The sequence below is a fragment of the Aulostomus chinensis genome, chromosome 20, assembly GCF_037954235.1.
Source record: "Aulostomus chinensis isolate RoL2024-O1b breed Wild chromosome 20, RoL_Achi_v1.0, whole genome shotgun sequence".
NCBI classification, from domain to species: Eukaryota; Metazoa; Chordata; class Actinopteri; order Syngnathiformes; family Aulostomidae; genus Aulostomus; species Aulostomus chinensis.
Window position 1 is genome coordinate 13231173 of NC_141339.1, and position 26696 is coordinate 13257868.

General features: G+C 44.7%; 2 protein-coding genes across 4 annotated transcripts in view; one reads left to right on the forward strand and one right to left on the reverse strand.

Moving 5' to 3' along the window:
• Positions 1 to 26696, reverse strand: part of LOC147242890 (uncharacterized) — a 151412-nt gene that overhangs the window by 45450 nt on the left and 79266 nt on the right. The gene's annotated exons all lie outside the window — the stretch shown is intronic.
• Positions 11546 to 15815, forward strand: mycn (MYCN proto-oncogene, bHLH transcription factor). Its single transcript, XM_086190188.1, has 3 exons — positions 11546 to 11911; positions 12263 to 12908; positions 14839 to 15815. Exons 2-3 carry the CDS (start codon positions 12284 to 12286, stop codon positions 15624 to 15626), a joined length of 1413 nt encoding a protein of 470 aa, XP_086046314.1. The 5' UTR covers positions 11546 to 11911; positions 12263 to 12283; the 3' UTR covers positions 15627 to 15815.

Below are 26696 nucleotides of genomic sequence, written 5' to 3' on the forward strand. Positions count from 1 at the left end.
AGGGGGAACTATATGTTTGTGACACAGCGCTCATTCTTTTTTTTTTTTTTTTGACCCAGCTGAGGAGGAAGTAGCTCATTTTCCCACAATTCTAAGGCAAATATTCTAAATAAAGTCATGATCCTAAACTATATTGGTCCTGTCTGACACCACATCTATTGGATTGTCTTATTTCACAATACTTGTCTCCTGTTGCCCCACTGCCGTCGTTCCCATGCAGCCAGGCTGAGGGTGCTCACAGGCCAGCAGCAGCCTGGGTGGCAGATTTTTTTCGAGGTCTGAGGCTTGCTCAGGCTAATCAAGTTGATTATTGCGATTACAGACCATTTCCCCCCCTAGTGTCACACTGCAACTTACTGACCTGGATCTGACAGGAAGTCTCAGTTGCCATAGGCGATCTGTCTTCCTGTTCAGCTCACCACCCATCCACCCCCTTTACCTCCCCTCCTCCCTTCTTTCCTCCGCTCAAACACAATCGCTCCCCGAGGTAACTCTGGCACTGTTTCCTCCTCTCATTGCCAAGCAAGTCATGACCAAGAGGTTTACTAGAAACTCTCTCTCTCTCTCTCTCTCTCTCTCTCTCTTACACACACACATAACTTTTCTATCTATTTTTCCCTTTCAGTCGGTTTCCTCCTTTTCATTAAAGGCTGGCAGTGGAATAAAGTTTTCCCTGCTACTGTGTGGCCAGCAGGCGTACAGATGTTTTTTGGCTGCCTCTTGCCCATATGTTTATCAGATCACTGTGCTGTATCATAATCTACATTATAAGCACTCAGCAGATAAGAAAGCCTTTGATTTGTGCTTGATTTCCCCTTATCCCCCATGTTAAATTTAGCACAGTGATTACTGTGTGTGATTATGGGTCTCTGTGGACTTATGTAAATCATATGGGACACCCACAGAGGTCCCGCTCAGAGGATGTGAGCTTTCATGGTCAGGGCAATCGGGAATGTAATGTTCCAGCATGTAAGAAATTATTATACCTTACCTTACATCTTCTTACCTACTCTTCTTATCAGAGACCCTTTTATTCCAACATTTCATACCTGATATCCTGCAACTGAGTCATAAATCACTGGCGTTATTGGGCCTACCAGCTGTTTTTTGGCACTCGGATAACGACTAACTCCTTGTGCCCTGATGAGGAGAATTTAATGTTTCCTTCTGACAGACAAAACAGAAACAAAGGAAGAGGAAAGGGTCCTGTTTAGATCTATATACCTATTTAGTCTGTCCTTCCTGTTTATGGGACTAAATTGAGGGCTAAACGGGTGCTAGAGTACGTCGTATATTTCATGAATGGGGCCCATAGTCTTTATTATGATACATCAACGTACAGCAGCAGCAAAACAAATAAACTTAATTGTACTCTGCTTCAAAATTAGGCCCCTTGAATTTAAAAAGAAATGTTACCCCACCCTGTCTAACTTGTTTTTGACTCCATATTGCAGAGGGAGCCAGCCAGGTATATCTAGCTTGAAGCTCATCAAGCAAAAATTGTCTAAAATGTCCACTTTCAAACTATTCAGCACATCCATATTGTCTTGACGCAGTTGTAGGCTCAGTACGTCAGAAACACCTTAATTTGAGTTACAAACAAACTTTTCCACTTTGGCTCAACCGTAAGCAAAAGCCGGTTGGTTCACCTGAATGCACCGGCTGTCTGCCGTCTGCGCTGCTGTCAACTAAACAAGCAAGTGAATAAAAAACACGTTGATTATGCCGATTGATTAACAAACAGTCTTCCCTTTATTAGCGATCAGTCACCCATTAGCATCACGCTAAATATAAGTGCCTGGCTCTTTCTTCATCCTGGAGTGACAAAGAAATGTTGCAGGAGGCGGAAAAAACAACAACAACACATTTGCGAGCCCAAGACGCCTCAGCACGGGCGCTCGAAAGGCAAATTACACATTGGAGTGAAGTAACTGACAATTCAACAATAAGTCAGATGACTTTACTCACTTTTTTTGTTTGTTCTGTTTTTGTCCGTACTTTTTCACAGAGTTGTGTTTCCACCAGTTTAGCTGTGGTCAAGGAAACATTGGGACAACTGAACTACTGTTTCGTCTGGTTTAGCTGAGGCACCCAAAGCAGTCAAACTTACAGAGATTAATGAAATCAGACCCCAGGATCGGACAAGTAAGACTTTCACACCGGACGAAAATCAATCAACAACAACAAACATCTGGCTTCTGTCTTGAGAGGGGAAAAGGTAAAATCCACATTAGTTCCTGGGTTAAATAACTCAGCGGTTGATGGAACTCGGAACACTAGCCGAGGTAATTTTGTAATGACTCAAAACAAATACATTTACTTAAAAAAAAAAAAATCACCTCAAGTGGTCTTTTCAACTTCCATTAACTGGCGAGGCAATAGCAACACGGACTTGTTAAAGTTATGGCATGTTGGTTTTTTTCCAGCGCTGACAGACAAACTGAAATGATGGACATTAAATCTGAACAAGTGTAAGATTGTCACTCCTCTGTGTTGGTTTCTCCTGTTTTCAAAGGAATCAAATGACTCTATCACTTGGTTTGGCATGTAGAAAAAACACATACACGACATACCCAGTTTGGGTGTAAAAACTGTATTATGCATGCATTCTTTAACTGTCTACAAAAACTGACTCCCAGCACTGAGATCAAATAGATCTTCATGATTCCATTTTTCCATACTTCTTCTGTAGAACTGTGAAAAAACATATCTTTGGAATTTTTAAATTTCCTTAGCAGCGGTGACAGCATTTTTTAAAAGGCTTAATAGAATGGATCAAGGGGGGAAAAAAAGAAAAGCAAATGAGAAGTGTGTGTCCAGTGTTGTTGAGTCCGTCGCCCCGGTGGGACTCCGGCAAGACCAAGCATTCACCCTGCTGATTCCCTCTGGAACCAGTCAGTCACTGATGGATTTATTCAGCTACACTACCTGTGTTCAGCACCGCCGGAGCCCAATTCCACATGCATGAGAGGAAGCAAAAATAAAAGCTTATTAATCAAACGGTACTTGCTGGCGCTGAAAGGAGGAGGAAGTGGGATGTCGTTGAAGAAGAGAAGTCCCGAGGGGAAACGCTGGTATGACCTCACACTAGAGGAATGTAAGATGCGGCTTAATTGATTAGAAGACCACATGATTTTGAGGAGAAGGAGGGAGGATGCCTGCCAAGGAAGGGTTGTTTTATTTTTAAGAAGTTGAGGGGGCGGGGGCTGTTGACCTTGTGGAGGCCTGAAAGGTCACATGCCTGTAGGCTACTGGATCCAATTGATAGCGAAGCTTGATCAATCAGGGCAATCTACTAGTTGTAGGGACAGTCAGAGCCGCTGTCCTCTCTCTTTCTCTGACGATTTCTTTCTTGCATCACAGTGTGGGCCTCAGATGCCAGCAGGTGACATGCTCTTGATTGCGCGCGCACACGCACACACACACACACACACACACACACACACACACACACACACACACGCTCAGCCTGAACAGATGGAACAGCGTGGTATGTCTGGCATATAACCTTGTTGCTGGTCAGACTGAACCCAATGCCCACCGCTTCTTTCTCCCTCCAACATCAGCGTCCTTTTGTGGCAACGATCAAAGTCACACACATACGCGTACATACCAGCACACACGGACGGGTGTGAGCTACATACTAACCACCCTTCTGTCTCGCACGAGGTATTTATATCCCCTCGTCTTTTAGTTTGACCTCCGAAAACATCAAAACACATCTTCAAAACAAAAGCTTCTAAATATAAAGTGCTTTGCATAAGTTGTCACATCAGAAACCTGTTTTTATCTGGCTGTTTTTGAGGCAGCTTAGACTTGACATCATCTCTTACTTAGAATAAAACTTTTACACCCTTCCACTTGATGTCTTAGATCTATCAGGAATGAAAGAGCTCATGGGAGAACCATGAGGGAAAGAGGGAGGAGGAAGAGGAGGAGGAGACCACGGCATGCCTGTCAATATTCCAATCAAAGCAGATTCTCCAAAGATGGTCCTGGTTGGTAGGGGAGGTGGGGGGGGGGCATCGCTATGACAACCCTGCGACTCCCAAAATCAGGACATCAAAGGTTAGAGAAGCATCCCATTGAGTGGGAGACCACCTCCTGTAGTCATTTACATCTCATTAGGATCTTTTAACACACGCAATCCCATAATGCATTGGTATGCGCCGCAACTCATGAAAACAATAAGTAAACAAACACATTAATGTGAGCAATCGCGCAAACAGCTGATGCGACGAGTGTGTGTGTGTATGCGTGTAGTGTGTGTCAGCACTTTTTTTCCCCCACAAAGCCACGACGAAGAGCAGGTGATACTTTCAATTGCATACACATCAACCAAATTCAATTACGAGGAGCGCAGCTCTTAATTAGTAAGAATAGGTTATTCACACACTCCTTCATTAACGCTTCTCACAGCAGCCATGTTGACAGGTGGTAGCAGGGTAGACACAAGTGCGACAGTTGCACTTCATCACAGTGTTCACGTACAGGGACCCTAGCTCACCTACATGGAACACGGCCGTGATTAATGTTGTCAATTACACCCGTGTTTATCCTGCCGTGACCATATTTGGATAAGCGCTTTTGATGATTGATTTAAAATCTGATTGTAGGTGATGTCCAAAGAGGTTCACTTCTGTCATTGTGTTTGTTTATATGCAAACCAAAGGGTTAAATTTGACCGAATACGGAAGAAAGTTAGAGCAGTAGAATTTAAGTTCGCTGCAGATGTGAGTAGAATACCTCATTTTTCGTATGCTGCTAACGAGCCTTAGAGGAGGTCTCTCGGTTTTATTTTGATAATTCTGTATTTTATCTTTGAATCTTCCGGAAACTACTGAGTTGCAAATATATTAGCAAGAAAAAATTTCAATTAATCCCATTTCAACACTTACCCGAATAGGTTCGATTCTGTTCTCTCATTAACAGGGACTTTACACTGCTTTCTCATTGTTTTTGCCGTTCTTTTAACCAGATGTGTTCACTTCTAAATTCAAAAATATACAGTTTGTACCAAATTTTGATCTGTTTTGTTTTTGTGATCTCTAATAATATTAACCCAGTACAATGAACTGCTTTTGGAGGTCTGACGGAAACTTAAATACCATATTGTTCAGAATATAAGACTGTTTTTTTTTTCTTGGAACTACATCTTTTAAAAAAAAGGGGGTTATCTTATATTCAGAATAATACGGTAATTGTACTACATACCGATACCACTCTTCTAGTACGATAACTACAACTTTTACTGTCTCGTAGCTGTACTACTTCATCTGTAGGGCCGAACCGTTTCACATACACGCCGCACACCTTCACATGTACGCACACATACGTGCCACACAAAGACTTCAGGGTCGTGGACGCGGTGTCACCAGACTTGACCCATCGTAAAAGGTTAAAATTATGAGCGAAACCTGCAGCTTTGAAAACCACACTTAGGTCCAGGAGGAAAGTATCACTCATCACCAAGACAAACGGATTCTTTAACCCACTGATAGCTAAACCTTGTTAGGACAGCCATTTTTTTTCTTGACCGCTGACTTCCTGTTTTTGGCATGAGTTCAGCAAATCACCAGTGATATCATGAAACAGCGCCAACAACACCACTTCCTGTCAACACAAACATTCACCTCAAATTTATGACTTTGGCTTCCTCCTTCTCGCCTCTGGAGTAAATAATTATTGCTGCTGGGTAGAGTCTCTTCTCTGACCTCCCCTTCTCAGTTCTTGTAAGTCATACTAATCTGACTGGAACGACCTGACAAGACGCCGCATGTTCGCAGAGGGGAGAGGAAACGTTCCATTTTCTACCTACCTCTCCAAACTGATGATGTCAGGGAGGGTGATATATATCGACCAAGCGGCTGGGAACCCAACCCTTGAGGTGGAATGCATTTAAACACATACATACATGCACATGCACACACACACACGCGCGCACACACACACACACACACACACACACTTGAAGGCCTCCATTGCCAGAGGTGTTGAAATGCTTGTAAGTCTTGAAATGCCAGTTGAGACGCTGAGCTCCCCTTTCACACAGCGAGCAGCTCGAGACAAGAGAACTGACAAATGGATGCGTTGAAACATATTAACCATCTCCCTTTGTGAGCAGACAAACATTTAGTCTGGCTAATGACCCCTGAGGATCAAAACAAATGCAGGGAGATAAAGAGGAGGGAAGATGATGAGGATGAGGAGGAGGAGGGGGATGCTAAGAAAGAGCTCACTGACCTAAAGAAGGTAGCGCAGGGTTCAGCGGTGCCATGAGCTTGTGTGGTTCTGTGGGTCATGAAAGCGTGTAGATTCAAGTCAGCGGAGGTGACAGAATTAAAAACCTGCTCTTACGTAAGTTTTTAGGGATACACACTTCTTGTTCTCATGAATGTGTGTGTGTGTGTGAGAGAGAGAGTGTGTTTGCGTGCACGTGTGAGGACAAATCCAAACAAAGTCTAGTTATCGTCGTCTCCATCAGTGTTCATCACAATAAACAAGTCACTTAGCATAAGACTATCTTAGTCATTCTCTTCCCCTGCAACCCACATTGCTGCTTTATCTCAGGCCAGGGATCACACCCTGATGTTGTGATTATAGCCAAGGCTTTATGTGTGTTATCCGTTATCAGTTCCTCTGTCAACCGACAGTCAGGAGAGGCCACCTGTACATTCACGAAGCGGAAGTGTCCCTTTTAAGGGCAGTACAACACAATAGCTGTTCATGTTTACACTTAGTTGATAAATTGATTGGATAGGGAATGCAGCCTTGCTGCTAAAAAACTTCTTTCACTGAATCAACAAAAACTGTGAACTACGGGGGTCTTGGGTATGATCTTTTTACCAACATGATTCCAAAACTATTTAAGGTCTAAAGCCCAGTTTATATCAAAGATTCCCATCAAGAATAGCTGAAACTTCCAAAACCTGCTACCGTTGTATAAACTCACTGCTGGCTAGATAATCTGAGCTGCAGGTAGCTTGAGCCAGATTAAGTCGAGCTGAGGCAGGCCAGTTTACACAACTGCAACTTTCCCTGCAACCGCGCGCGCGCGGGTGTGCGCAGCTGAGTAGAGCTTTGTTACCTGTGACCAAAAAAAAAAAGAAAACGATTTGAGCCACAAAATACATTCTAAGTGACAGATTCATGATTTTTGAACATCGGTGAGTCACCGAAATGATCCATGAGATACTACACACCTGACAAAACAAAACAAACAAAAGATAAATAGCGCGTAGAAAACGTTTGCTGTTTAATTTGGAATGTCACATGTGAGGAAGTGACAAAGTGTGAAGATTGGGGAGGGAATTCGTACGCTTCGCGGAACTTTGATCTGTCTTCACAACATAGGGTACAAATATGTTTAATGTCAAATATTTTGACTTTCAGTCTCATAAATCTAAGCTTCGACCTCATAATAATCCCTTTTCATTTCATAATCATTATTTTGACTCTTCATCTCGTAACTCGCTATTTATCTTGTACACTTGCATTTTTACCAAATCATTTAGACTTTTTTCCCTCCTCCTCATTTCGATATTTCTTTTAATCTAATTTTTTAACTTAATTTCCCAATCATGACGTGAGGTCGTTTTTAATCTCCATCTTTTACTGACAAGAGACACGGGTTTCATAATGAACACACAGATACCCGATGGCTGGAAAGCTGTGTTTGATCGTTTCTATCATGGTTAACAGGTTGCTGCCTCGCTGCCTCCACATCAACATCAGTCGAATGAGGCTTCCTCTCTTTGATTCATGAGCCTACAAACTCACCAAACCCCCCCAAACAAAATGCAACAATAGGCTTGTAAAGCTGTCAAGCCAAAACTGAATTTACGTGCAACTTTTTAAAACAGTTGGAGTTAACGTTTCTCCCAGGGAGAAAAAGTGCGAGGCATGGGGCGGGCGGTGGTCGTGCATATTTCACTGAAACATTGTCCCTGTGACTGGGTGCAACAATGGCGGAGCGACTCACGCTTTCACTACCGTCGCGCCGACTGGATCATGTTGCTGGTGCCCATGTTGTTAATCCATCACTGATATTGATTTCCGGTTGATCATCAGGCCCCTCTAATGATGTTAACCTTCAGGGCCAAGCTCATTGATTCACCGCCCCTGACTTGATCCATAACTGGAAATGCGATCCATGAGAAAAAAAAAAGAATAAAGACAAAAAGGCCGGTGCGCAATTATCTCCAAGTTTACGCTCTGCTGGGAACTAGTGAAGGTTGTAACTGATCAATCTGATGGACAGAAATAAACAGAAGCCACTCGCATTGCTCAAATATGGGAAAAAACATACAACCGCCTTTTTTTTTTTTTTTTTAACGAACCTTTATTTAAGCAACCCTTTGGTTGTCTGGCTAAAAAGCTAACTGTCGCTCCGTGAGGTTTCAGCCGGGCGACAAATGTTTGAATAAATTAGCCTTTTTTTGGGGGGGGGGGGGGGGTCAAATGAGAGTTGCATTAACGTGATTAATCCCCTTATATGAAGACTGATTTCCAAGGTTAATGTGCTTTTACACCAAACTGTCTCCAAACGTTGTGACAAAGGACGGATTAACCTGGGTTGAATGGATGGCACCGGCGATACTGGCAATAATACGCAGCAGCATTACTCAAGTGGAAAAAGTGCTGTTTATATGCTGCATGAATCATCTGATGTGTGGCTTTAATTGTACAGGTAAACCTGCCGGCACTTTGAGGGCAAGATCGGACAAGAAGGAATCCGCTTCCATCACACAGAGGCTTTCAAATCCAAAATCAATCTGCCAGAACACTTCCTAGGAAAAGTTTCCCATAATAGAATTATAGGAAAATATCCCCCTAAAGACACGGAGAAAAAAAATCCAGCGTATTCCTTTTAGTTGATATATATAAAAATTGAAAAAAATGCTTTGCAGGCGTTGTTCACACAGGAACCGCCATTAAAAATTCCAGAGGGTTTTGTTGTAACTTGCTCCTGCTGTCCTATAAAAGCGTCTTGCAAAATCTTTGATGAAGTCATCTGTGGGAACAACATTTTTACCTGAGTAATCATCCTCATTCTCAGGCTGCTGCATTCTCTCATTCTTCGCTTTTACAGGAGAATGGCCCGAAGCAGTCGGAGCTAGCTAGATTATAGCATACATAACATAACATCTTTTCCGTGCATTCGGCGTTCTCCCTTCAAGAGAGAAATAGTCTCCAGTTCTGATGTGACTGATGCTGTAGCGGCGGCTAGGCTAACCTTTTCGGAAGCCACCATTGTTGCTGAAAACTGACCGTTGCTGTCATCGCCTAAATCCCACCTGTGTCTCCTAAACGGACGCCAACTGCTCCGGAAAAAAAGAAACCCAAATGTATAACCTGACAAATGACTTGATCTTTACAATTACAATTCATAGCAAACTAAAGTAAACTTTTATGAGTAATGGCGCTTCTTGACTGATACTTGCCACTTAAATAAAGCTCTGACGCTCCACGGCGTTTGATGAAAATCAGCAGCATCAGAAATATGACATCATATCCAGAAAATACGTGGTGTAAACGCCTTGATATTCAAGCACTCCACTTCTTATTGAGACTTTTTCATGATTGTAAAGGCCAAAGATGATGATGCAGATGTATATCGCTCATGTTCACATTCACCAGTGCTTTCAAAGACGCAGTTGTGATGAGCTGTAATGAGTCAAACTGCATCGGCGTGAATCCAGATGTACTCGGCTCATTTGTGTATCCAGGGTGTGGCGATGCGCCGACTCTATATACGTGTGTTTACCGCATCCCCGAGTGTTTACACAGAAAACAAGACGTGAATGTAAGAGTAAACACACACGCACGCACGCACACACGCACACACGCACACACTCTCACTCAAGTATTGATATGATGCTCTCTGACCCAACCCGAGCCTGTCGCCATGTCACTGTGGCAGGTCGGACTCCCAACATGCTTGTCTTTGCTCCCTCCACTGGGGTGACTTATGAATCTTTTATCAAAACTGGCCTAATTGCTTAACCATCCATGTCCTGGTGCAGCGGTGAATGGAGGGATGGAGACTGGGCATGTCATTAAAACAACAGGCCAAGACGCCAGCGTCGTCCCGGCACTTTCCTTCTATTTGCATCCGAGGCAATACACATATTAATGAATACATTCTAAACCAGTTGAAATACACTGGGGTTTTTTTTTTTCTTCAAATGCACGCATCACTTCCGAAAGCCCCCCCACCCCCACCCCCTTAACTGTTTTCTCTACTAATCCCTAAAAAACAAGCAGCTTCCTGTCTAACTATGATGCATAAAATAACAACAACTTTCTCTGGTGTTCTCACTCCCACTCTCAGCTCGCTTTCACAGAGGAAGCAGCTTCTCCTGCAGAGTTCCAACAGTAGTTTGAGAAAGGAGAGCCTGTAGGGAGTTTGTGACCCCCCCCCCCCCCACACACACACACACACCACCACCACCAGTCACCCCCCCTAAAGTCCCAGGAAACTCCCTGCTCTTCCTCCAACAGCTGCACATTCTCACTTTTCACTGGCTCTGCTTGTTTGAACTCAAAAATAAGCAACATCAGGGAGCTTAAGAAAATAAAATGTGTGGAATAAAATATATGTTAGTATTTCTTATTCAAATCTTGGATTTGATGTGATGTCAGGTTTGTATTTATCATTAACACTTTTTGAACATAAAATGTATAAAAGACCGCTATAGGAAATGAACGACTGTGTGAATTAATTTTTTTTTAATTCTTATTTTTATCTTAAACATGCCTTTTAATATTACAACACTGTTAAACTCTCCCCATGTTTGTCCTCCTTCTCACAGCTGGCGTTCAACTTGAATCCGTTTTGTAAACGTTGCTTAAGTCAATATCCGAGGGTGTGTGTGTGTGGGGGGGGGGGGGGGGGGGGCGCGCGGCACTGCCTGTGTGCATAATTACAGATGCGCCATTCCTGCTAAGCTGTCATTAGAAAAAGGGAATGGGAATGACTCCAGGCTACAACCACCGCTTGCGGTTACGTAACATGCTCCTCTCGGATCCTGTCTCATCCCGGAGACAACTGGAAACTCCTCGGCCTATTGTCCCAAATCTCCTTCCGGCGAAAATTGAAGTTCATCATCATTAATTTTTTTATATTATTGTTTGATAAATCGGAGAGTAATTTCCCCATCGTTTTAATTTCACACAAAAAGGAAAACTAAAACGTGTCTATCTGTGTTTGTTTGTCTGGTTCGCTCAGGTCATCTCACGGGTGGTGGGTGTTGTGATATGCTGCACTTCCTCTAAGTGTCCGTAGGAGGGCGCATCGGAGTCTGACATCCCAGGATGCTGGTGGCCCTTAGACAAAAGAGGGAATGATATTTGGAGCTATGGATTGAAGAGGAGGAGGAAGAGGAGGGAGGGGGGCAGCAGGACGGTTTTATGTCTTGTAATACATAACTGATATATATCTATATCTATATATTCTTTTATGACGCAAATGATTTGAAATTGATGTGTAATAAATTGCCAACAATGGGTTTGTTTAGAGATAAAGTGAAAAAAACATCATTAATATTCTATATTTTTGTAACGACATCTCCCACTTTCTAACGCCATTCATTGCCACCACTCCTGTATTTCTTGCCTGTCGCGTTTTGTCCATTTCTTGATTCACCTTGAAAAACACCTCCATGCCAGTTTTTCTCCCGCGTCGCAAAAATCCCAAAGCCCGACTGTATCCCCCCCCCCCCCCCCTTTCGGAGGGAGGAGTCTTGCCTGCACGACTGAGAGTGTATAACTCTGCTGCCAGCCGCGGTGTGTGTCAGAGGACTGTCTGTGCTCCCAGAGTAGATGACTGCTCCAAATCGGGTGTTTGTATTCCTGCCAGCGATTTACCAGACGTATCGGTCCGCACGTTCTCATCCCGAGTCAGGACGAGGTGAGCATCTTCCGAGCCTTCCTCTGCGAGTACAGTTTTATATGAAATATTTTATGTGGTTGATGATATTTACATGCAGTTCTCTAACATCACATGTTTCTGGAGAGGTGAGCCAATGCGTCATTTTTGTGGGTCACCTTTACGCACAGCTTCCTGTGAGATGTGTGTGTGTGTGTTGTGTGCGCGTGTTTTGAAGGCACAGAGGTGTGTGTTTGTGGAATGTACTGGAGCAGACCTTGTGTCTGTGTGTGGGCTTCTCTGCGCCGCACTTCTCAGGTGTGATAGAGGAGGACTGAGAGGGAGAGGCGCACTCATATTCTGGAGACTAAAGTACCTTTTGTTCCGTGGCAGGTTTCTCCATCGTGGGACAGGATGCCGGCGATCATGAGTAAAAACTCAGATTTGGAGTTTGACTCGTTACAACCGTGTTTCTACCCGGATGAGGACGACTTCTACCTCTGTGGTCCCGACGCTGCGCCACCGGGGGAGGACATCTGGAAGAAATTCGAGTTGTTGCCCACTCCGCCCCTCTCTCCGAGCCGAGCGGCGCTACCGGGGGAGCCGGCGACTGCCTCCCCGGACACAGACCCTCTGGGCTTCGGCTTGGGGAACCCAGTGGACTGGGCTTCAGAGCTACTACTCCTCCCCGAGGATGATATCTGGGGTGCATCCGACGATGTGGATCTGTTCGGTTCAGCTTTGGATACTAACCCCAACAGTATCATTATCCAGGACTGTATGTGGAGTGGATTCTCTGCCAGGGAAAAACTGGAGCGAGTGGTCACGGAGAAACTCGGTAAGGCTATTTCCAGTGCCACGGGAGGCGGCAGGAACATGTGCGTGAAGACGCCGGAGGTGGTGAACCGCAACTCGGTGGCACAGTGTGTGGACCCCGCGATAGTGTTCCCCTTCCCTGTCAATAAGAAGAGCAGCAGCAGGGACTCATCTATGACCGTGAACACATCCACGACCTCCGGGAGCGCTGCTAGTGACTCCGGTAAGAATGTCAACAATTGTCTTTGTTTACAGTTCGTTACAACTAAATAACAGAAACAATAACAATAACAAGAAGCCAAATTATTGGAGTGGCTGAAGCTTATTCATATGACTTGCCTCGAATCGGATTACCTCGTTTACCTCGTTACATTCCACACACACACACACACACACACACACACACACTCACACACACAGGAGTGGAGAAGTGACCCACTGAACGGGGTTTATGTAATCAGCGGGCTCTTCTTCCGGCAGATGGCAGTAAAATGGGGAATTGTGCGCCTTACTGAACTCAGTTGGCATCTGAACAACAAAAAAGACACAACACACTGACTTAGAGGAGGAAGAGGAGGAGGAAGAAGTATTCAATAATGTGAGGAGCTGATAAAATAATGAATGCTTTTGATGGATTAAGGGAGGCATGAGCTAATGGCATAAGAGAGGATTTCCTACTACAACAACATCTCTATGAATACTTATTGACACGCTCCAGCTTGAGTGTTGTTAGGAATAACACAGGAAGTAGTAGACTGGGAAAATGGGTCGTGTGTGTTTAATTGCTCTAAAAAACACCAACAGTCTTCACTGTGTATGAGTTCCCAAAACAAACAGCTCTTATCAGCATGTTTTTGCCGTGAAACAGTCGTACAAAGGCCTCCAGAGCTTGACAATGAGCTCAAGCCTGGCCCTGCCAAACACCTCCTCCACCAGCACGGCGGAGGAGACAGAGGCTGGAGGAGGGCCCTGGCTGCTTCTTTTAAGGGGGTGACAGCTTTGAACAAGCGCTCCATGTCGACAGCTGTCTCCCTGGCGCCACTCCAACCCGGAGACTTAAAGTGGGGTGATCCGATTGCTGCTGCCGCCCCTCCATCCTGCACGCAGCACCGCGCCAATGCGTTTCCGCTGCACGCAGTCTCCTCTTCCTTTGTGTTGCACGCCTTTTCTCTCTCCAATAAGGGGTAGATTTAAAAAGCCTATAATGTGGGTTTATCCCTGTAGTTGAAATGGTATGAGCAAAGAACCCCCCCCACACACACACACACACACACACACACACACACACTTAATCAGCTGTGTAGATGGCACACAAAAGTCGCATGAGAAACACTCCGCTTGTACTCAAGAAACTACAATTCTCACTAATATTTTATCTGCAGTCAAAGAAGTCTATTTATACCCCCCCCCAGTAAATGAGCTGTTCCATTCTGAGTCAAACACCAAACAGCTAAATCACAGCCTCACATGTGGCCAACGCAGCCTCATCCACCCAGCTGTGCCCAGCTTTGTTTTGATGGCAGTGCCAGACTGTGTGTGTGTGAGAGAGAGAGAGAAAGAGAGAGAGAGAGAGAGAGAGAGAGAGAGAGAGAGATGGCACTCTTCATAGCATAATAAGACATTATTATAAAAAGCACGGGGTACTTTTCTCTCATCTTCAAAGCTGCCAGTCAATGATAATTCAGCGATGGTATTAAAGATGAAGAAGCTCAGCTGTAAGAGGAAGGTTTTCATCTTCATCACAGAGGTCAAAGTTAAAGTTAAAGAGGGGCTGCACTGATAGACTAAAAGTGTCTCGTCTCAGAAGAGATTAGAAGATCTGAAGTAGAGAGAGAGAGAGAGAGAGAGAGAGAGAGAAAGGTAGAAATCCAGCCTGTCTGCTCAGCAATGAGACCCAACGTGTCAACGCCTGCACACCAGATTAGTTGAGGAGTGACTGACACTAAGCATTAAGAGGGTTCTGCTTATGCAAACAGCATTGAGCAACCCCCTACACACACACACACACACACACACACACACACACACACACACACACACACACACACACACACACACACACACACACTCTTGATCCCCCATATATGATCACACACGAGAATACTTGTTGTGCCAGAGAGATCAAGTCACCTATGTTCTGCTTTTTTTCCCAGAAGAGGAAGATGATGATGAAGAAGAGGAGGAAGAAGAGGAAGAGGAGGAAGAAGAGGAGGAGGAGGATGATGAAGAAGAGGAGGAGGAGGAGGAGGAGGAGGAGGAGATTGATGTGGTTACAGTAGAAAAGAGGCGCTCCACAATCAACAAGGCATCACCCATGGCAACAGGCACAGTCACCATCTCTGTGCATCCCAAGAGTCAAGAGGCGAGAGGCGTGGTCTCAGGGTCCGGTGTGGTCAGCCGCTTTGTAAGTAGAGCGCCGCAGGAGCTGATCCTTAAGAGGAGTTCGATCCACCAGCAGCAGCACAACTACGCAGCCCCATCGCCGTACAATTCAGACGACGACCCCACCCCGCCCCCAAAGAAGCAAAAGACCTCAGACGCTCCACGACCTTCCAGAACCATCTCCTCATCCTCCTCGTCTTCCTCCACATCATGCAGCTCGGTGTCAAGCACATCGGGGCCACGCAGCAAGCGAAGCGCCAGCGGAGACAGCAGCCCACGAGGTAGCTCCGACTCGGAGGACAGCGAACGCCGGCGTAACCACAACATCCTGGAGCGCCAACGTCGTAACGACTTGCGCTCCAGCTTCCTGACACTGCGCGACCACGTTCCAGAACTGGCACACAACGAGAAGGCTGCGAAGGTGCTGATCTTAAAGAAGGCCACGGAGTACGTGAGCTCGCTGGAAACAGAGGAGATGCGTCTCCAGCAAGAGAAGGACAGGCTGCAGGCTCGCAGACAGCAGCTGATGCGCAAGCTGGAGCAGGCGAGGACTCGCTAACGGACAACTGCTACGCCACAGAAACACTCACATATACCCAGGATGACCCCCTTTGGCCCCCATACAGAACTAGATCCACACTCACACTTAGGCCTATACACTTACGCACACACATGTAGGCCTGCATATCTGTCGTGCAACATCTCAGAGGACGATCACACAATATCCTCGGGGCTGTGGTGGGGGGGTGGGGGGTGGGGGCGGGGGGCGGGAGGGGGTTTGCTGGAGGGATGCTCGGACTTTCACTGCCGCCACTTTTTTTGCACATTTGTTGACGTTAAGAATGTTTAGGGTTTACTTTTTCAATCCAGTCACGTTGAGGAAAGATGAGGAAGGAGAGAGAGAGAGAGAGAGAGAGGCTTTTATATCATTTCTATTTGTATCTTTTTTTTTTTTTTTTTTTTTTTTTTACTCACTGTGACACCAGCCTGGAATCAAGGGATTCCCACAGGGACGGGTGTTAAAGGGCACTTTGCTTGGAGAGAGTTCAAAGTGCACGTACAGATGCGGTGCACACGCTTAACTTTGCCTTCGCCACTGCAAAAACTGAAGAGACTACGATGACGACTGATGGGTCACGTTTAAAAAAAAAAAAAAAAAAAAAAGGACGGAAAAAAACAGAAAGAAAAAGCCACTACAGGTTCCCCTCACTCCTCAATCACACTGGTGCTCCAACCAAGTCAGTGGATGTATAACTGTGCACCTTGCTAGCCGACACTTTTGTATATAACAATAGTGTACAGACAAAAATACACTCAGATCTGCCTTGTTTTGTAATACATTTTTGTCCTTGTTTTTTTTTTTTTTTTATACATGTCAGGAAGCTGCCAATAATAACTAGACTGGAAGTTTATATACCTTTAAAAGTACTGTAAGGCCTCGATTTTTGAGAGTCATTTGTAATATAATGATATATTGCGTTCTTTCTCCTTTTCTTTGTATTGTATCATATTACTAATTCTACACACCTTTATGCTTTTAGTGTGAACCTGATACATACTAAATTTGATACTTATATTTTCGTATGAAAATGAGTTCTCAGTAGATATCACTTTATCTTGTCATTTTTTTCTTCTATCTCAAATAATTCTTTTGTACAGCAAATGTGTTCTATCCTCATGTACCTGGCCTTTTATCTTCCTCCTCTTTTGTTTATATTTGTAACTATCGGGTGCATAGAATTGGGTATACGGCTATAAGATGTTTTCTTTCATTTTTAAAATGTACATTTAGTGCTGCAACTCATAGCACTTTGAAATACCTCATTTTGAAAAATAAATAGACATCATAAAAATCCTCATATCTCGTTGTCGCTGCATCTGTTAGTATCCCCCTCTCTGCTTCTTCTCTTTTTTATTGGTTTATTTACTTTCTATTTACCCCCACGTTTCCTTATTTGTTTTGTTGCCCATCCTGACAAAGAAATAAAGAGAGTGTCTTCTGAATCCTCTCTGTCTCAGCACCCCCGCGGCTACCTCCCCCTCTGTAGCCTCTCACACCCACCCACACACACCTACACACACACTTCAAGTACATCCAGGCACACACACATACACCCTCTACACTTCCCTCTCGCCCCAACACAGCTCTTCCTACATTGTTCAGGCTGTTGCCATGGAAACTGGAGCAGCTGCTGAGTGGCAGACACAGAGAGTGAGTCTTTTATTTGTCTGTTAGTCTGTGTATTTCTACGCCGCATGTGTGTGTGTGCGTGTGTGCATGTGTGAATACAAATGTCTGTATGTGTGTCTACCTTTTGTCCTGGTCTGTGTGTGGCCCGGGCGCCTGATATCCCCACAACGTTGCGCGCTGCCTGCCACAATGCCAGGACAAGGCTGGATACTGTTTACCAACATCAGCCACATGGCTCTTTCCTCCTCCTCCTCCTCCTCCCCTTACCTCCCTCTCTGTTTCCCTCTCTCCTCCTCCTACCCCTATGTGGCTCCAGAGCCGGGCCTTAGCCCAAATATGTGCCACTCAGGAGTCTGGCCGGGCGTTTTTCTGGAGATGGCTGAAAGAGAAATCTGTTGCCAATGTCTGAGTAGCCATTCAGCACGACAGCGTGTTCACAGAGGGAAGGAGAAAGAGACTCGCCGAAAAGGGAATTAAAAGGACATAAAAACACACATTGTTGATAGATGCGATTAATCCGTTTTACCTAAGAAAGCCAGGATCGCCTAGTATGGTATGAGGAGGAGGAGGGGGAAGCGGGGGGGGGGGGGTGTTTCATGAGCAAAAACTATATTTCAAGGTAGTACAGGTTGTAGTCTCAAGTACCAGTGCAGTACAAGTCAGAGCTGCATGAAGACTGATGACTTTGTTTTGGAGTTGGGACGGCCCAAGACTGAGCCTCTCGGTGGGGGGGGACTGGTGGATTACATAACAGGGGTCTGGTGAGTCTGGTGTCTTTGTGCACACTTATAGCGCACGTGTGAGTAGGACAGGAGTATGGTGCCTTCTCATGGGACACCCCCCACCCACCTCCCAACCCTTTTTGCCATCTGCCTTGAGGCTTATCCTGCCAGGTTATAGGATGAAAACAAATTCATGGACAATAACATCCCAGCAGAAAATAAAGCAGATGTCAAAATTAAGTGAGACATTTAATATGAAATTAAACAAAAGTACACAAGGCCATTGTTCTGTTGCTGTGCTAAGCAAACATAACACACACACACACACACACACACACACACACACACACACACACACCTCTCAAGAGTACACACATAACTTCTTCTACTCCCAATGCTGAAGCCATCAGAACCAAAGCTAATTTTACAAAGTTAAACAGACATATGGCCTTGGCTTTTCCCTGATTAATACTCATTATCCCTCCGCCCAGACACTCACACACACACACACACACACACACACACACACACACACGCGCGCGCGCGCGCACACACACACGCACGCACGCACACGCGCGCGACAACTCTAATGGGCTTACACCCCACTGACCGACGTACATTAAAGCTACACAAGAGATAATGTGGCCTGTTTGTGGCTCTCTCTCTCTCTCTGTTTGTGTCATGTGTTTTGAGATCTTCATTACTGCCAGCGTTAATTGACAACACTCGCCACAACACCCCCATTGTCCTGTTGGACACCAGATCTGTATTCAACATGTTAACCTTCCCATATGGAGGAAACAATGGCTCCTGTGTGTGTGTGTGTGTGTGTGTGTGTGTGTGTGTGTGTGTGTGTGTGTGTGTGTGTGTGTGTGTGTGTGTGTGCGTGCCCCTGAAATGTGCCCAACCTCTGGACAAAAGCATGCCCGTCACCCATGCACTGCACTGGGCTCTGTTTGTGTGCTATCTGTGGAGTGTGAGTGTGTGTGTGTGTGTGTGTGTGTGTGTGCGTGTGTGTGTGTGTGTGTGTGGTGGGGGTGGTGGTGGAGTGTCACCATCTGTTGAGGGGTCCAGTGTGGTCGCAGGTGCTCAGAAATGGTGTGGTTCTTGCTATACTTGGGGAGTTGTACACAATTCAGGGAGGGTATCTGGGAGTATTGGGGCAGAAAACGTGTGTGTGTGTGTGTGTGTGTGTGTGTGTGTGTGTATGTGTGTGTGTGTGTGTGTGTGTGTGTGGGATGAAGGGCAGTTCCTCAAGGGAACCCATTGCCTTAGCTGAGTAATATGGAAGCCTGACAAAGAGGCTGTGCAGCTACAGTAATTGCAGAGCACATTGCAGACCAAGAGGGAGGAGAGTGTGAGAGGGAGGGAGGGACGGTAGAGAAAAGGAGGCCTGAGTGTTTGATCAGAGTTTACCAAAGTCGGAGGAGATTTGCATACAGATGGTACCGTAGCACGGCCCCCTGAAATACCTTTCCCTCTCTTTATTTCTCTTTCTTCGTCTCTCTCTTTTTCCCTCTCTTTCTCTCTCTCTCACACACACAAATGTAATAGGGTTTCATTGAAGAAACCATGAATAGCCTTTCAAGAGCTGAGGAAGAAATGGCCTTGGCTTAACAACACAGCGCTGCCCCCCCCCCCCCCCACAACAAGAAAAGTAAGATGGAGAGGGGGACAAAAAAAAGAGATAAAAAGTGAGGCAATAGGGAAGAGAGGGATCAGTGACGATGGGAGGAAAGTAGAGGGAAACTTTGAAGCATTTTTATTGCATTTAATATATCAATGGTGACGTCCATTCATGTCCTTTCATTCGCTTGCTCCGCCCACACTGATTTCAATTGTGTACGATCTGCTGTCCTCTTATCTGACTTCTACGTGTCTTTGAAGTTTTTGTTTTGAGCCGGCGGGGCGTCTGTCAGCGCCGCAGCCCTGACACACGATGACGTCCTAAACCAGCCTCAACTCGCCGCCGGCTGCCCATACTGTCGACAGTATAAAAGTTTTTCTGTTTGAATATCAACAGCCACCTCAATCACTGTGTTTAACTCCCCAAGTTTGACTGTCAGCGAACACTCATACTGCACTTTCCAAAACTGTTGTTACAAAGTGGTTTACAGAAAAGAGACAGGGTGATACACACTAGACAGACCACAAGATATACAGCTATTACCTACAGAAAAGCTCTTTGGATGGATGGATGAGCGTTTTCTCTCCAGCCTCAAACTGTATCGGGTCACATAGTTGTGGTTTTATGTGCAGGCATCAATAGAGGCAGCTGCAACAGTGTTTGTACAGCTCATAGCATAGAAAATAGACAACGCGTAACCTGGTCTGAACTTTGTTTAAAGCTCATCGTGAAGAGTTCAAGGAAGCAACCCATCTTTATTTTTGTACTCCTGCCTTCCGTAAAAGGTTCTGTTGCTCTGCCGCTTCTCAACCTCATTAAATCATCTTCCTTTTTTGCTGACTTATACAGAAGAGTGAAATGCACTGATGTTTGGAGAGAGAGGTTTGTCAGCGGTATGTTGCTGCAACTTCATTAGAAACTGGAAGGCGCTCTGAAGAACTAAAGCACAAACTTTTTCCTTTAGAGGGTCAACACTAAAACTTTATCAGGGCTAAAACCAAGCACATTATGGGACAATTTTTCCAAGTGCAAGAAATCTCTTTGAAACAGTCAGAACCAGGAGAACACACGTAACAAGAGCAATTATTGCTTCATTTAACTATCAGACTGCCCTGCAAATTATTTTAAATGACTTCTAAATTTGTTATTATTCTGATTGTAATTCTTAAATCTGGTGAGCCAAACTGAACCCTAGGCCCCACTCTTGGTAGCCCTGAACTAGAGGGTCCTCTGCCAAAGCGACAGCAGCTAAACCCAATGTTAAAAAAGGTTTTTGTGTAATCCCTCTGACAGACGGACAAACAACACAGAAAACATGAGCTCTTGGCGGAGGGAAGGATCTGATGTTTGTGTATCTGTGCGCATGGCATCCAGTCATGAATCAGTGCTGCTGCTGAGTTGAAAATTTAAGCGTTTTATTTCAATGTGGCTTTTTATGTACTTTAGGTGAACTGACATTTTTAAAGGCATCCCAACAACCTGATAACACTGTCAAGAGATCTAGTCAGTTCTGAAGAGAATCACTCATTTGCAAAAGAAGTAAGCCCGTTTACTTTGACAGGAGTGGAACAAATGCCTCCAACCATGCCATTACACAAATTATACGGGTACCAGCATGCCATCACTGGTACACAAACCCAGAGTTGCGTACGGGTGGGCTATGAGGTAAAGCGTGAGTGGTCAGTATACACAAGCCGATTTACTGTAAATATTGGTATACACTCATCCAGCAGTGCTCATTTATAATGTGGCCACATGCTGAATCACAAAACAAATTGTCCTCTTTTGTCACAAGTCATTTAACGCAAGTGTGCATCTCTTATTTAAATGTGCGACAGTGCACAGTTGTGTGTGCGTAAGCATGTGTGTATGTGATCACTCTCTGTCCTCCTCCTCCCTCTTTGTACGTGTCTTTCTGCGTATGAGCGGGTGTCTGTGTGCGCTTATCCCATTGTGTGTGTGTGTGTGTGCGTGTTTATTTGGAGTAATCACCGGCCGCTTCTGTGTATGTGCATATGTATCAAGATTGATTCATGACTTCTCCTCCAGAGGAAACAGATAACAAATGGTTTTCTGGTCCAATAAACTCTGTCTGCCTGTAAACCAAATGAGACTAAACTAAGCCGTCCTTTGTATGTACCTTCAGCACAGCGTGGCTAAATGGGCGTCGGGCTGGTAAACTGTCCTGTAAAACTCAATGAAAGACATATTGATTGTTACAGGCTAATTATGGAGTCACTTCAGGCCTATGTAGACCTTCCAGACTCCCTGGCGGTTCCTGATACCAATCTATTTGTTGGGTTGATTCTATATATATCAGCCAAAATGTTAAATTAAGATTTGAGAGAGAGAGAGAGAGAAAAAAGGAGGGGATGTGTTTTTTAGTGTGTATCTCTAAGTTCTTGATTAATTTCATGCTCTCTTGTGATGTAACAGCTGATTTATTAGTCATTTGGTTCCAGCTGTGAGTTTGATCACTGGTGAGCCTGGAAGAGTCTGACCCTTGACCTTTTGTGTCTGCTGGGGAAGGGGCAGGGGATTTGGTGGTGGTGGTGTTGCACAGTGACTGGTGAGGAAATGTGGGGTAAAAGAGGAGGGGAAGGGGTGTCGGGGTAAACCAAAAAAAAAAAAAAAACCCAGCAGGCACACACTGGCACATGCAGTTTTGGTCCGCATAGTAGGAGCATTTCAAGAAACTAAAACGACTTTTTTTAAGATTTGGGGGCAGTGATGGCTTGAAGGGAACTTATGACTGGAGGGTCACATGTTTGATGCCTGACACGTCCAATGTGTCATACGCTGTATTGACACTTGTGTACTGCTGTGGCTGGGTCAAGTTGCGATTACACAACTGTAACGCTAGTTTGCAAGGGGACTTCTATGCCATTGTGTTAAGTTCCTTCATGTACTTCAGACAATGGTGGCTTTAATAGAGTGAATAGTTTTGGAGTCGAAGCAAATAAAAAACAGTTCGATTTACTGAATTAACATCAGAAACAACACAGATGAGCAGTTAGATCTCTGGGGAGGTCCATGTCAGGCTACATGTAGGGTCTGCTAGAGCACTGCAATGGAGTTGGCAAATCAGGCAATTGCCTGGGGCCCAGAGCTGGAAGGGGGCCCCCCAAGGACAACTGATTACATTAGTCCACTGAAACAACAGTAGAAAACCTCTTTAGATTCTATGATTGGCCATGTACAGGAGACTGCAACCACGCCAAGGGGCCCCAATGCCATTAACTTGGGGCTGGGTGGGGCGGTGAAAGGGTCAGGTTTGAGGCTGGGTGGGCCCCCTCTAGATACCTTTTATCTAGCAACCCCCCTTGAAACACCCCAGAAGGTATAAGGCTAACTATGCCATAACCTATGACGTCAATTCCACATGGAAGTAAAAACTGGCTTGAGATCAGCTGAAGCACCACTTGCCCTTTACCTTTGAGCAAGGCCCTTAACCCCAGTAGAACTGCACAATGTGCATCAGATCAGGCTGTGGTTGCATTGAGGCAGCCTCCGGGTGTAAATGGACTGTGTGAACGTGATCAGGGAGTTCCTGTACCTGAGTCAGCCAACCCACCTTAAATAAATAAAAATTCATTCAGGAAACACACCATCTGATTGGTCCGTTTTTCATTTTAGGATGTGAACAAACAAGAAGCTAATTTGTATTTTTTACTGAGTCAGACTAGAGAGTGAATACTTCTTAAGAAAACAAACTTTACAGGTGAATTATATCGTGATTGACTCCAGCTTCCTGGTCAATAAATTCATTCATCCATTGACCCTCCGAGACACTGTCGAAGCCTCACTGATGATTGTGTACACTGCAAAACCCTGTGTGCATGCCCCGGGGAGGTTTATGTAAGGCCTGGATCTCAGGCTGAGAGCAGGATGTATTGAGGTAGAGGAGACCGTTGGGTAAATTTTGTCAGTCACCACACCCCCACTAAAGCCGGAGATTCACGACAGGATTTTATATGGGATTCAACAATCATGTTGAGTCCACCTTAATCTGCCATACTTTGGGCCTGACAGTGTTACAAGTTGGCACAGAACTCTCTAAGTGTAAGAGGGGTACAGGCTTGAATAAACAAGTGTCCCAGCTTGAGTCAGAGTGTGGCAAATTTCTTCACCTGGACTCTGGATGTAGTAGTGAAGGGTTTACTCATGACAACCCAAGCGCGAACTGTCCACAGTGGATGAAAACAGAAGGCGAAAGATGATATGCCACTAGCCTGAGTGGTTATTATCTCTACCACATCTGTCACACCTAGCGTTAGCCTACCTCGCTTCGCCTTCGCTCCAGTATGTACTGTTACCAAAAGGCTTCACTCGCATTCAGCTCTCTCTGCAGCCAGCAGGGACTTTTCAACCCACTTTTACCACTTCACCCACATGCTTTTTTTTCCTCTTTTCTGTACTTTTTTTCTGTTTGAATATTGGCGCATAAACAAAAAGTTCTCTGGCAGTTCTCTTGTTTCCCAGGTTCAGTAACTCTGGAAACATTCATGAGCATTTTCTCGAGTTTGGTGCCTTTGATTGTTGGAGAGACAAGTCTGTGATCCACAGCTTGTCAGACGTCATGAGAATCTGCTGAAGCTAGCTGGTTAATGTTTACTTCTGGTATTTTTCAGCATCTGTTAGGATTGCAAAAGTTTTCGAGTATATCCAGAGCTTTAGAACTATGCGACTGGTTTATTTGAGAGTTCTCTCAAAAACTGAGGGCATTTAGTTCAGTTTGGGTGAATGACATTCAAAGCCGCTCAAGAACACACACCTGTGAGTGCATTACAATGTGTCAATGAAATTAGGGAATATTACAAGCCCATAAAAGTTTCTTACTCTGTTCGTTAACCATGACATGTTTTTTTTTTCACTTTACCAAAGATGATTATTGTATCAAAGTGTAACTGCAAATGAAAGATAAATGAAAATCCAGCAAAAATATTTAACACCCGACCCATCAAAATTGCTTAGCTGCATAGAAAAATGTGATAAACTGCTGCTCATTTAAGAAGAAAGTTGCACGTGACTGTCGTTTGTTATCTTTTTATAACCTAATATCTAATAAATGTAAGATAAGGATTTTTTTTGTTGTGTAAATTAAACTGACTCGTTGCGTTCAAAGCACCCTCATCCTTGATGATCTACAGAGGCAATGCTCAACAGCACACTTCTCTTCAGGGGCAACCTCACTCCTCGACAGTTATCTGTCGGTTCGATGGCGGGCAGGAGCGCAATAGGGCTGGGGCCTGCCTGGGTCGGGGGGGTGGGGTGTGGGGGTCGGTAGAATCCTCAGAAGGCACCTCTCTGACACATGTGGGACAGAGCTCACTGGAAATCGGGTTAATGAATCGCAGAGAGAGGGAAACGGCAGGGTTACTCGTCTTTCAATATCCCCCCGTCATGATCAGTTGGACCAGCGCTCATCTGCACACCATCCACAGAGCAAGAGACGGGGAGGTCAGTCAGTGGCGTATCGAGACCTGTGAAAAGGATTTTAAACAATAGATCATAGATGTGTGTGAGACAAAGCGACTGCTACTAATGTGTCATGGTCAATTTTACTGCTGGAAAGCCACTGATTTACTGTGAATATAACCGTTAGGAAGCATGCGCAGTATCTGATAGATTGTTTGATTTCTTTATCCCACTGTATGTTGTCTTCTCCTCCAACCGCTATATAAGTGTCTTCCCTGGTGGGCCTTAGGTCCATGACCACTCAATTACAGGCTTGTGTTCTTTGCTGTCACTGCTCTCTGATGGATCAGGGAGTTCCAGACAAAACCACCAGTCTCAAATTTTAATAACATCAGTCTGTTTCTGGACTCAGACGCAGCACAGATGCAAATCACCGTCGGTTATTAGATTGGCGAAAAACAGGCCAGTCCACATCAATCCCTTCACTTGTCACTCCTGCTGAAGAGTGGGCGCTGACAAGTTGAGATTTGTCAGATTAGGATGACTGACTCGCCCCGCTTCCAGCTTCTTCACATTCATAATATAAGAGGATAAAACATATTAGCATATTAAATTGCTGGCTTATGCCCGTCTCTTGTGTTTGGCAGCTGTTGACTTGGACAACGGCATTGTGCAAATATGAGTCAGTGCACACTAATCTAATCAGCAGAACCTTGGCTGGGGATTAAGTTAGTATTCTGAACATCCATCAGCATGCTCTCAGGATTACACTCAAGGTTAATTATGGAAGAATTAGATTTGGAGGGACAATGGCTTTATCACTCGGAAGAATAAGGTTATAGTATTTACAAGCTAGAGGCTGTAAAGGACTCAAGAGCCGACCAGAGTCCATCATGATGCTTGGGTGACTCTACTCAGGCATAGCATTGATTACTTTAATTGGTGGACTGGTAGCCCCCCACCCCCCACCCCCACCCACCCAACAACATCCCCCCAATCCTTCAGATGCACTTCAGATACGATCCACCAGTTCGACTAGTCTCCATCAGATGTTTGAAATATCTGGAGCTTTCAACTTCCATATGGGATTCAACATCAAACTAATACTTCATTTGAGGCCTTGACAGCATTTTCAATTGTCCTCCGATACGACCTTGTAGGACATCGATTCCAAAAAGTTGTTTAGCAAGAAAATCTGCTTGCTCGCTGATAAACACAGGCAGGTGTAAAGCTACAGAAAGAGAAGCGATAAAATCTGCATTCACTGAGGCGTCTCAGAGCGTCCTGTCTCGAGCAGGACAGCATACAGAATGTTGTCCAACTCCGATATCATATTGTGGATTTCTTTAAAAGTCGAGAATCATTTTTGCCTTTCTCCTTTATTTCGAACGGATTAAAAACAATTAAACAAACATGCAAATGTGAAACAGCACATAAAAGTACAAAAATACTTATAAAGTGTCATAAGAAATATTTCATGAATGTGTTAATTCTGGGCATCCAACTTGCAGCAGGAGGAAGTAAAAGCTTATGTGTTTCCACCCTTTACTCAACTGCACACAATAACCTGGAGTTATATAGCAGTTAAACACCTATTTCAATTGTACTTTTATGTACAGTTTATTTTATGAATATAAATACAGATACATAAAGTCTCTGGTTGGGCTACTG

Bases quoted from the DNA above. Each gene is read 5' to 3' on its own strand.
- mycn (XM_086190188.1), top strand. From the start codon at position 12,284: ATGCCGGCGATCATGAGTAAAAACTCAGATTTGGAGTTTGACTCGTTA. The intron at 12,909-14,838 runs GTAAGAATGTCA...TTTTTTTCCCAG, and splicing joins GAGCGCTGCTAGTGACTCCG to AAGAGGAAGATGATGATGAA.